Below are 12,332 nucleotides of genomic sequence, written 5' to 3' on the forward strand. Positions count from 1 at the left end.
GCCACGCAGCGCCCATACAGTTCGTCACCTGCGCTGTCACAGCATGTGAAAACACTGAAACACACGAAGAAAGTGAAGTAATAATTTGCAAGTCCATTTTCATAGTGGTTAGCATACTTTCAGAGATAAGGCAGGTGTTCGTTTTGCCTCTGTCACGAGAGGTTGGCATAAAGCTGCCTCTGTTTTGAATGATGAAATCCGGGGGACAAGATAGAGTGTTTGTCTCTCTTTGATATGCAAAACAAGTGAGGGCAAGCAACGAACGGTTCTAGTGAGCGGCTCAACAGTGACATGTTACCTCACAATTTCAAGGATCATGTTTCCTGCAGGAGGGCTGCACAGTGGCGCAGTTGGTAGCACTGTTGTCTTGCAGCAAGAAGGTCCTGGTCCTGGTTCCCAGCCCGGGGTCTTTCTGCATGGAGTTTGCATGTTCTCCCTGTGCATGCGGGTACTCCAGCTTCCTCCCACAGTCCAAAAACATGACTGTCAGGTTAATTGGTCTCTCTAAATTCTCCCTAGGCGTGAGTGTGTGTGTGCATGGTTGTTTGTCCCGTCTGTCTCTGTGTTGCCCTGCAACAGACTGGTGACCTGTCCAGGGTGAACCCCACCTCTTGCCCGAAACGTTAGCTGGAGATAGGCACCAGCAGCCCTCCCGACCCCACTAGGGACAAGGGTGTTAGAAAATGGATGGATGGATGGATGTTTCCCGCAGGGCACATTTCTGGTGTGTGAAACCGGAGATCAAAGCTTCCCAGTTCCCCATAGCTACCTGTGCACAGGCTCCTGCTCCTGTTTGCTGTTGGGAGAGCCAACGAGAGGCGGCTTCCACCTGCTCTTTGTCTGATCCGATGACGTTTTTATTGCTGATGAGACACGCTGCGCTCGTGTCTGAGGCAGAACTGTTTGTAGCCTCTGGGTCAGCTGGCGAGCCAGGCACGCAGACAGAACTTTAGACAGGAGTCTGGGCCAGCAGTGCCATCTGAACTTGCCGCTTTTTGTCCCTTCTCTCCCTTCTGCCAGCTCCTGTATGAGTCCGCTAAATTCTTGAGGTAAACAGAAGCGAGGGACCCCTTTGAAGGCATGCGGGATGTCCCGGCTGTGGCAGAGGCCCTGGAAGTAAACAATAGCAACATCTTTGCCTTTGCCCTGCAGCAGAGCTGCTTCTAGAGAAGCCAGAGCAGCCACAAACATGGGCTTTATAACAGTGGATGGCTCCTTTTGTGAATCTTCATCCTCAAAACAATTAACTCTTCTGCTTTCTATACATTTCTCATTGTTGTTTTTTTCCACCCTAGACCCAGTCACCTTTAAATAATCATGCACTGGTGCCCTGATTTTGTCAGTTCTCCAACTATTATCCATATCCACCCTACTACCTCTCCATCTCTGATAAGTTCTTTTAGCTTCAGGACTCCACATGATCAGAATTTTTCCCTGCGCCTCGCGGACAGCTTCCCACTGCCCGTACAGCCAAGGAAGTGGACCCAGATCCGCCACACTAGCCCCATTCTGAGCCTGCGTTTGAGAGCTTTGGGACCAAAGAGCAGTGTGCACTGGTGCATCCAGTTCCTCATGCAGTATGGAGGCCAAGGCGCACACAGCAGAGACGTGGGCCGACTGATCCGACGAACACACCAGCAGCACCGGCCTCTGAATGGTCAGCCATCCTGAGTGTAAGAAAAACACAGAAAATGTGTTCACATCATTAAGATGTGCCGAAACAGTAGTTGTGCAACATGAGTGAAACAAAACCGCAGAACCGACCTGCCTTTCCACTTTTGGTGGCACGGTGAATGAAAGATCCAAGTAACATGCAGATGAGAACAAGTAGCAAAACTCCAATTGCATAAACACCCCACCTGTTGTGTGTGTCTAGAAAAAACAAGCAGCAAGTCGAGGTTTGTTTTTAATTAAGAAATACATGTGCATTCATGCATAACCCAAAGACACGCAAAGAGGCCCGGGTGTGTAATTCCTTACAGTCCGGGCACAGGATTCTTCTCCCACTAAGAGCCGGATCTGATTGCCACACCTATAGAAAAAACAAGTGAAAAGCCGGATAATAAAAATACAACACCCAAAACCAGAAATTCATCCAGGCAGTATTTTCTTTACCTGCACACATGACCTCTCAGTAATGTCCTGAATGGGTACATTTATTCTGACTGATTGGTGATTGGTGGCCTGTAATGGGAGAGAAAGGTCATAACTTTTAGTAGCACAAAAATATAATTAATGCATTCCAAATAAAATAAAAACTGAAATGCAGACATAACACCTATTAATATTGTTGGCACTCCACATATATGCTTAGAGAACGAATGACAGCTAAACTTTGCAGAATTGTTTTCATTTGTCAAAAGCACTTTAAATTAATTTAAATTGTTTTATCAGTCATTTAAACATGTAACTGCAATTTGATTATGGGATATTCCCATAATGATGTGACAAATAGCCTACATTTTACTTTTCTTTCTGTTTCTTTTTCATATGATGTCCTCACAGCCTTATGTGAGCATTAATAAATAAACTAAAAATACAAAATCGAAGGACAGAAAAACTCCATCTAACTGATTAATTTTATTATTGCCATGCTGAATATTGATGCATAGCGCTCGAGATACATTACCCCACCAAATATTCCACTAAGCAGTTCTTTGTTGTTTTGCACAAAAAACATTTTCTTTTCAGCCAATAAATCTTAATTTAAGAAATTACAGCAACAACCGTGCTTCCCCCAAAAGGCAGCAATGCATTAAGGCAACAAGTGGTCTATGTAATCATCTGAAAAAGAAAATATCCAGTAGCCTTGACAGAGGAGATTGGGGTGGCTGGTTCAAAATGATAGATAGGCAATAGTAGCTCAAATAACTACTTGATAAAACCAGGGGAAGCTAAGCTACAGCAGCAGAAGACCTGGCTGGAAAGTCTGAAAAGTCAAAAAGGAGTTCAAATTTGTATTGGAAAGGTGTACTTAATAAAGTCGACAGTGAGTGGGTGTATGTTGAAAACAGACTCGCTGTCTTTTATTTGTTCTTCCAGCTACTCCCTCAAGGGAGAGCTCACATGCTTCTATCTCACTCTATCCAAATATCCTCCACCTCCTCACCAACCCTCTGGATGCTGATGCTTAAAACAAAACAAAACTTTCAAAACAAGTAAAGCTGCTCACAATCTGCCTGCTAGAAAATAAAGAAAAAGTAACTTGATTAAAGAAAAAAATCTACACCCAAGTTCACTGGGACATGTTGACACACAACAGCCACTGTTTTTCAAACGGGAAGTTTTGTACTTCTGACATCAAATCTTCCTTTTCTACATTCATGAGCCGTTAACATGTTCTTCTTCTTTCCCTCGTCCTGCTCAGAGATCCTTAAAAAAATAAATAAATCATTTCTCCAACATATCTGCTATTCTTGCTCTGTGCCCATCAGCCTTGCATGTCAACATTCATTCTTTTTACTCCAGTCAAGTAAGGCAGCTGACCTCAGGTACTTTAATATATCCTATCATAAGTCTACGCTTCATGAGATCACCTTCCAAAAAACTGATGTATTACATTCTTATTTTTTTCATTGTTGTTTGGGAACTTAAATTCAATGAAAAGATGTTTCATTTACCTCTTTTAAGTCCGACCACAATAAATTGTTTACTAGATGAAAACAAATTCACTCATTTCTGCATATTTCCATAGTGAACGTCTAAACTAACCATTGTTTCTGAGTGGATTTGTCCCCTAGGCACACATCCTGCCTCAGTAAGAAGACAGAGTTGAGCTGAAAACGTTGCAGACACAGTGGAGGTAATATGCACCAACACGCTTTGTCTGGCTGGCGTGATATGTGTTTCCCAAGAAGGTTTATCTGGAAGGGTCAAGAGAAGAGAGTGTGAAAACATTAGGATAAGCTCTGCATCATCACCACTCATGTATAAACAGCTCTGACTCACCGAAGAGACAATAGATGGAGTGGCTATCTTGGATGAAAAACTGTAAAAAAAAAAAAAAAATTATAAATAAATAAATGTTATCACAAAAAAAAGTACAAGAGGCTATTTTCCAGAGGTGATCTCACCTGCACACATATCTGGGGGTGTTTATCCACTGTGGATGTTTTGATTTGCTGTAAATTAATAAATAAATAAATAATTGCTTGTTACAGAAAATAAATTATTTATTAGTTATATATTCTCAAATGGTGCAGATTATTACCAGGGCAGGTTCATTGTTCTTCTCCAGAGTGGAGTTGGGAATAGGTATGCAGACGTTGTTATGCATCTTCCAGCAGAGGGCAGCAGAGACTTGCTTTCTGCATTCAGGACACTGTGGGGTCCACAACAAGTAGGACTCAAACACAGTCACCTCAGAGGTCTGCAGGATTTCTCTGTTGTCTGGTGAACCATTTAAAATAAACACAGATTTTAGATTTACCCGGTCAAAAATGTAATTTTCTGTTTCATACGCAGTTTACTTCAGAAAATACATTTTGGAGGTTTGTGTTGGAGCCTGTCAGATATTTCTAGTTGGCTATGTCTCTCCACCAGCCTGTTTCACCCTGAGAGGAACACACTGTATCCATGTAGATGTCACACAACCTTGATCTCACGCAAAATAAAATCCAAAAGTAAGCACACTCTTTTCTGAAGCACGACAGTCTGCTTGTAAACATCTATCACCAAAACAGACTGCGACATCTGATTCCAGAAATCTCCAGGATACCCTTCAGCTTCAATGCGTCAGTGAACCTTCGTACAGGTGACCTACCTGTTACACCAGAGTACTTCAAAAACAAACCTAGAAGCTCTCTTTTCTGTGGTCTTTTAAATCAAAGATGAGTTCATGCCAGAACAGTTTTGCTCAGTTTACACAGAGTTCACATGCGACGGCCTCAATGTGTAACACAGTATGAGACTTTTTTTCTCCTGCACGCTGTGACTCCTAAACCCCTGTGGCTACATTTGTAGTACAACATCATGGCACAGTCTCTGAATAATTAACAATGTAATAGGTAAAGAACAAATGTTAGTGTCTTGTGTGTAATATTTAGCCGTATAATATGGCAACTGAGTTTTAACTAGTAACAGCCTGGCATTGACGGTACAATTCAATGTCCCTGTCACAGTGTAGAGTGAGGTCTAAGATAAAGGTTTCTGAGGTTTGTCCAAATGCACTCATTACATATATTTAAATCACTTGTTTATGAAATACACATAGACACTCTTCCAGAAAGTTAGAGCGGCATCTTAACCTCATTCATAGAATGTGTCCATAAATAAATCTAAGAGACTGGACAGAGCTCAGTGCTGCAATTTATGAAGAAACTCAGGAAATTATTTCTATCAAGCTTCAGAGAAACAGCCCTACTGATGCAATTCTTCTTTAATCTCTGTAGATTAAAGAGAAATTGTGGGTGCTGTTAACCACCCACATTCATTATCTTGCATAATTTTGACAGTTTTGATCAGGAACTTCAATAAGATGTGGCATGCTATGAATAACTTGGGTGATGCAGAGCGTTATCTCTGGTGAAGATTTCTAAAAGGTCATTAAACATCAGATTCTTGGACTTTTTTTCTCCATTGATTATTACCGCCTTTGCGACTGATTGTTCAGTTGTTGCAAGTTAATAAGGACAACAAGAAAGCCTGCTTTGCTTTGGCCATGATCCAGTGTAAAATCTTTAAAACAGTTTTGGAATGATGCATGTTGAATGTTTGGCATTATTAGCGGTAAGACAAATGCTTAGCACATTTTTTTAGCATCAACTTTTGTAGTGATTATTTATGAAATGATCAGTTTTGTTTTTACCTTTGCACAAAATGATCAGCTGGCATCTTTGCAGCTTAGACATGTCATGAGCATATAGGGAAAGTTGTGAAAAATCAAAAAACGAATGAGAAATTTGCTATTACTGATGATGGATATAGAATAGTGTTAAATGTGTTTTAAATAACTAACTCTTTCTGTTTATGGCTATAATATACAGCAGCTCTTGTGCTGTAACAAATTGGCTTCAAATGAAGAACATTACAGTTTGAACTATTTCAGCTAAAAAAAATTATTTTCTGGATCTAGAACCTCAGTGTAAGAGATTCAGCTGCAGAACAAAAGCTTTAGGGCACAGGAGACCAAGTGTGTGATACAGACTGAGACTTTATTTATAATTAAGGCCAAAGTACCACTATAAAATGTGAATCTTCTTACAACATAAAATGTTAGCTGCAACACAAAGCATTCAGCTACCAACTGCATCACTGTGTAGCCCAATTTCTGAGTTACTTCCCATTCTGTGAGTCCACATCATATTTTGGTGCAACCTAATCTACTAGTTTGACCCAATTTATTAGTTTTCATTTTTAAGTTAGTGTTGCTGCCTTAGTGTATTTGTTGAATAAAGTATTTTAACTAAAAGATAGTCATTTTTGTTAATTAACTCTTAAGTGTCAGAGAGAAGTTGTCTGTCATTATTTCTGTACCCTGTACTTTGAAAATGTCAGACAGTTCACTTAACCCTCCACTTCTTGTTATTTTAATACCCAACCCTTATACGGCAGGTTTTTATAAGCAATAACTGAGACTAAACTATTTGGCTATTATTCTCTAGTTTGCAAAAAATATCTACCCATGCTTTCAGAGAAACAACAAAAATAGGCCAAAGTTAACTTTTTCATACTTTATGCTGAGTTCACAGCAGTTTCCTGTGTTTCCTGTGACACATCCCCCTTCAAATAACAACTTCCATCTCAGCAGAATCATTGCTGGAAACTGTGCTCACTTTCAAAATGCTCACAGAAATAAAGACTCAGAAAGACTGTTTTAAAGCGAGCTCAAATATGATTACTTGCATGTATATTTTGAATTTCTCAAACTGACTACGCTCGAGTTGACATATAACAGGCTTAGATGTTTCCCCTCAGTGAAATTAAGATGATTCATCAGCCACACTCACCAATAAGGCTTTCATTTCGAAATGGGCACTTTCTACGTCTTGAGGCATCTCTGTAGGTGTAGTACACCTGCCAGTAAATACAACGAATACAGAAACACGAAAACCACAGAAACATCAGCAAATTATCACCCCCCCAAAAAAACATCACCTTTTTAAAAATCCGAATTGCGCTCACCTCTACACACACACAGGGCAGCAGATAGGGGATGGTGATAACAGCTGAGCGGTTCTGAAACAAAAAGAATGCACAAGCAGAAAGAGGATGTAAATAAATAACATAAATGTAATTTTTATTGTGATGAACGGGCCTCGAAGGCTCACTTTAGTTAGTGAATGCCCGTTACTGCAGTCGCCATAACTATCTTCATAACACCATCTGATATTCACCGGGTCTCCAGAATCCACATGGACTGAAATAGTTTTGGATGACTTATTCACAGACAGCCTGAAGTTTGGCTGAGGACCTAAGTCAGACAAGAAAAACAAAACAGCAGCAGGATGTGAGCCAAAATGGTGGGATAATGGCTGAAAATGAAGGAAAACCTAAATAGATCTTATGTAAAGGAATGTATTAATACGCTTTCTTTACATTTGTCTGTTATGGAGTCATTTATACTATGTAGCACCAATCAACCTCCAAAATCTGACGTTTTCTGCACATATGCAGATACATAAATGCACACCTTTCATTCTTCTAACCAAGACTGCTGAGAAAGGCCTTCATCCCTTATACGGCAGGTTTTTTATAAACCATTAGACTAAGTGAAAAGAAGCTTTTATCCAGTATGATGGTTAGATAGGTAAACCATGAACAAATGCATTTTTTATTACTCAAATCCTGAAACTGTTGGTGTAGAAGCACTTCAATACATATCACAGCATGTCTTAAAGTTGATGATGTTACTCTTCTAGTTTATATCTGTTTAATTGTTTAATTTGAAGTAGCACACTTTTCAAAACTACTTATGATGGAGACCAAAACAAGCGTAAGAGAGTGGGGAAAGGGTGATATCCGAGAGTCAGAAACCACATAAAAGAAGGGAGACAAAAGCATGATAAAAGATTATATGAGAAATTCAAAATACCTCACCTGGAACAACGTAACGAACACTGCAGTTTATCGATTTTGAGCTGTACGACACAGAAACGCTCTTTCTAGAGTAAGCTTTGAAGTTAAGCTCCAGCTTCCACTGAAAAAAAAAACAAACAAAAAGATAAGTCCCAAAAAATGTTTTTATATTTGCATAATCTTGTTTGTATTACATTTTAGTCCATAAAAATCTTTAAGTAGTTACCAGGTGAGAGTTCGTCGAATTCTTGCAACACCTGATGGGTCTACTATGACTCTAGGGTGCAATGAAAGATGTCATCATTGTAAACAGTATATAAAACATTACAAACTGTGATATTATTACAATGTAAACAATATTCAGGGGCAATGAGAACCTCTATTTTGCAGTTATTGTACGGCCTGAAAACATCTTTATAGTGTCCTTCCATTTCAATCTGATGAAAGTCTGGAAGACAGCAGTTTGAGAAACCTTTCAGTAACTTTGTCAAATGAACCACAATGAAAGGTTGATGATGCCAAAAATATTTACAGATAAATGTACAGCAGCACAAATAATTAAAGATTAAGTTACAGAACATACCAGTAGAATTAATCCAAACGTGGACTCTTATCATTTCATAATATCCACTGCTTGTCTCTATTGCTGTCGGCGGGTGAGAGGTCAAGTTTATGGGACAATGTCCCCGAACAACATCTGAGACAGCTGTAGTGCAACATGGGGCCAACAAAAGATCTGTTATTCTTTTTGAAACTGGATTTTTCTGTCAGAAACTAGTTGTGAAATACAAAAATGTATGTCTTTTTAATTTCATTTTAAAAAGGAAAATATTTAATTGAAAAACATATACATTTTTCTAATTTGTTTTCAAAAAAGGAATAAGAAATCTAAGTTGTTGTTTTTTTTTAAATATAATTTAAAACATAGATAACATAAACATTCTCTTCCTTCATATATTTTACACCACCTGCAACTCTTCAAGTGCTAGGAAAATATGGTACATCCTAATAAGTATAGGAAGAGCGTCCTCTGAATTATGACTTGGAAAGCTGGAGCCCTGAAGTTCCAATATGGCGGCTGCATTTGCAGACTGTAGTGAAGGCTGCTGGTATTTACTTTATTCCACTTCTGACAGTTTGGATCTCATTAACTGTGTTGCAGCAATGCAGCATATTTATTAGTAAACGTTTTGATCTAGTGCGTTAAAATGTGCATAAGACCGAAGGAAAACACAATGTTGTGTTGCTATTAGTTTGTGACAGCACAGACAGCAAATCCAACTTTTTTCCAACTTGCACCTGGAGTAGCTACTCCTAACTGGAATGTGACCCAGGTCCGCTTTACTTAACCTCGAAACTTAGGTCACATTTTTATTTTACCCTATGTGTTATCGTTCGTCTGTACCGGTTTGGTAGCGAAAGATGCTACGTATTTATGAAGTGTACAGAGGGAACAGAGCCTCACACATTAAAGGATGGATGGCAGCTTAGGAATATGGAAAAAGCATCTACTTGTCCTAAGCCTGTGAGCTGTTTGCATAAGCAAATAATAAAAAAAGCAATTTAAATTTCAATTAATCCATTTTAATCACAAAATAAGAGGAATCAATGAGCAATTTTCTATTATGAATCAAATAGCGTCTAAAAATATCCATGATTGTTGACCTTATGTTGAAGAACATTTAATGGGAAAAAAATATTTAATAATAATACTTAATAATAATAAATTATATAATAATAATAATAATAATAATAATAATAATAATAATAATAATAATAATAATAATAATAAACAACTCACCGGTTTGATGAACCTTCTGAAATTAGACAAACAACAGAAAATCGGTTCACAACATTTAAGTATACAGTTATATGTATAAGGAATAGGGGCATTCGTAAACATATTATCTAGATATTTACGCCTAAATTAACCCGGTAGTGATTCAAATCCAAATGCTCTCATTAAATCCGTGCAGCCTCCCTCAGGTCAGGACTGTGTCTAACTCACCCGGCATTTGACGGAGCCCACCTGCTGGCAGCGCAAGGCGGTGAGCAGCAGCATCAACACGGCGCTAAAAGTCATCTTCTGCGGACTGAAACTCGAAGAAACAGACGCGGGAATGTCTCCGTTAAACACGCCGCTGCTCCCGCATGAAGCTGCGAGGTTTCCGCTGGTCGCCGTCACAGGCTGCTTCTGGTAACAGCCGTCAGAGCGGCTGCCTCACTGGGGGTTTTCTTCCTCCTCCGCTGTACTGAGGCTTTATTTCCCAGGCTACTGTGGCGCTGAATGACTAAACACGAAGGCGTCATTTCCCCCCCCCTCCTTCCTTTCTTTTTTTTTTCTCTCTTTCTTCCTTTCATTATTTCTTTTAGACACAATCGTTCCCTCCATAAATGTCTCGACATTGCTTTTACAGTGGTTTATAAAATATTCACATCTCTTGATTTCTTTCTGCCTCAAGTATTGCATTAAGTTTTTTAAAGGACAGTATACTATACTCATTGTGATTTAATTCAATTCAGTTTTATTTATATAGTCAAATAGCAACAAGTGTTGTCTCTAGACCAGGGGTGGGCAACTCCAGGCCTCGAGGGCCGGTCTCCTGCAACTTTTAGATGGGTCTCTACTTCAACACACCTGAGTCAAATAATGAGGTCATTAGCAGGACTCCGGAGAACTTGACTGCACTTAGGAGGTGATTCGGCTGTTGGATTCAAGCGTGTTGGACCAGGGAGACATCTAAGAGTTGCAGGACACCGGCCCTCGAGGACCAGGTTTGCCCACCCCTGCTCTAGACACTTTAAAATCACTTCAATTCAATCATCCATACATTCAAATTGTTGCATGTGAATAAGCTTTGATCTTGAAAATGAAAACACCCTTTTCTGCCAACGCTCGTGTTTTGCACGCCGACTAGAAAGCTCAATTTTGTTTCCATCCACACCTGTGTCCCCTATAGCAAACTGCAGATTGAAACTGGTATGGGTATTTCTCCCCATTCTTCCAAGCATCGATTTCAAATCAATTTTGTATTGTTTTCATGGAGAGCACAGATATGAGCTTTCCTGTTGTGGAATTGTTCTGAGCCGCAGATTTCTGTGTCTCCTCAGAGTTTCCATGGTCTTTCTGGCTGCTTCTCTTATTAATCCTTTCCTTGCACTGCATATCTAGGTTACAGTCGTGCCATATTGACCTTGTCTTATAGGGTTTGCAGTTGTTGTATGCTCTTTCCATTTAAACTTTGCAATAACTGTTTTACCTCTTATACAGAAAAATTTAAACAAAATTTCTGCAGAAGCAAATACTGAATACAGCCATATATAAAAACTCTTCCTGATAAAAGAATTTAGACAAAGGGTAACCAAAACAAAACAAACAGATGTACACATTGCTGTGTGTTTTGTCTTCGCTGCCAAACTTTCAGGGTTCATCTGAGGAACACTTTATCTAAATGTCAGAGTTTCTGGGAAAGACAGTGAATCTCAAGTGTCTCCCGGAGGCTACGGAGATATTGCATTGCAGGTTTGTCTGGTCTGTTAGCTTGATATGACAGACTTATTGTGTAAAAGTTTGCAGCTCATGTCCAATTTGATTTGCGCAAAAGTATGTGAATGACTCAAGACATCTTTTAATACAAAATGAACACGTGCATATCTTCATAAAAACATAGCCATGTTACTCAAAAGTGTGGTAATGTCGTGTTCTGTGTTTTCTGTGTGTTAATTTCGAGTTTTCGGTGTCTCCGTGTTGTCCTGTTCTCCCCTTGATTAGTTCCCAGGTGTTTCTTGTTCCCTGATTACCCCCAGTGTATTTAGTGTCATCTGTGTGTCTGTTCTTTGTCAGGTCCTCGTCTAATGTGCGTGCTGCCTGTTGTTTGGACTGTGTTTCTTCTTTATTAAATTCAACTATTCATCCTACCTGGGTCTACAGCGTCTGCCTCACCACCCTGTTCATGACAGGTAATAATAATAATAATAATAATATGACTCTATCTCACTTAAGTTGGTTCCTAAAAACATTTGAGAAGACAATTTAGAAGACTAACAAGTAGTGAAGAACGCACATCTTCCTGAACAAATTAATTGCATACACACACACACCCGCACACAAATAAAAATAATCGAACCAATAATTTGACTTGATCTTTTTTCAGGGGGGAACCATTCAATGTCAGATATATACGTATTTTTGCTACACTACTATAAAACCATAACCATTTCCATTTAGAGTTTTTCTTTTATTTAAAGTTTGTCAGCGTTTGAAATAACTATGTATTCCATGAATTCCAGCTGTCTTGGATTATGACACTTCTTTA

General features: G+C 39.2%; 1 protein-coding gene across 1 annotated transcript; it reads right to left on the reverse strand.

Moving 5' to 3' along the window:
* Positions 1-629: 629 nt before the first annotated feature.
* LOC102218116 (interleukin-17 receptor E-like) lies at positions 630-10,276 on the reverse strand. Its single transcript, XM_023352477.1, has 17 exons — positions 10,025-10,276; positions 9,818-9,833; positions 8,600-8,722; positions 8,394-8,464; positions 8,243-8,293; positions 8,038-8,137; positions 7,269-7,411; positions 7,123-7,176; positions 6,948-7,014; positions 4,211-4,389; positions 4,074-4,121; positions 3,949-3,988; positions 3,712-3,863; positions 2,116-2,184; positions 1,981-2,032; positions 1,765-1,872; positions 630-1,667 (listed from the first exon to the last, which is right to left on the reverse strand). The coding sequence occupies exons 1-17, from the start codon at positions 10,097-10,099 to the stop codon at positions 766-768; spliced, it is 2,250 nt and encodes a 749-aa protein (XP_023208245.1). The 5' UTR covers positions 10,100-10,276; the 3' UTR covers positions 630-765.
* Between the last annotated feature and the right edge of the window lie 2,056 nt (positions 10,277-12,332).

This window comes from Xiphophorus maculatus, chromosome 1 (genome assembly GCF_002775205.1).
Source record: "Xiphophorus maculatus strain JP 163 A chromosome 1, X_maculatus-5.0-male, whole genome shotgun sequence".
Classification (NCBI taxonomy): domain Eukaryota; kingdom Metazoa; phylum Chordata; class Actinopteri; order Cyprinodontiformes; family Poeciliidae; genus Xiphophorus; species Xiphophorus maculatus.

Excerpts from the sequence above, each read along its gene's own strand:
- LOC102218116 (XM_023352477.1), bottom strand. The coding sequence starts at position 10,099 with ATGACTTTTAGCGCCGTGTTGATGCTGCTGCTCACCGCCTTGCGCTGC. Across the intron at positions 4,122-4,210 it reads AGAACAATGAACCTGCCCTG|CAAATCAAAACATCCACAGT; the intron begins GTAATAATCTGC and ends ATTAATTTACAG. Across the intron at positions 2,185-3,711 it reads AAATCCACTCAGAAACAATG|GCCACCAATCACCAATCAGT; the intron begins GTTAGTTTAGAC and ends CTCCCATTACAG.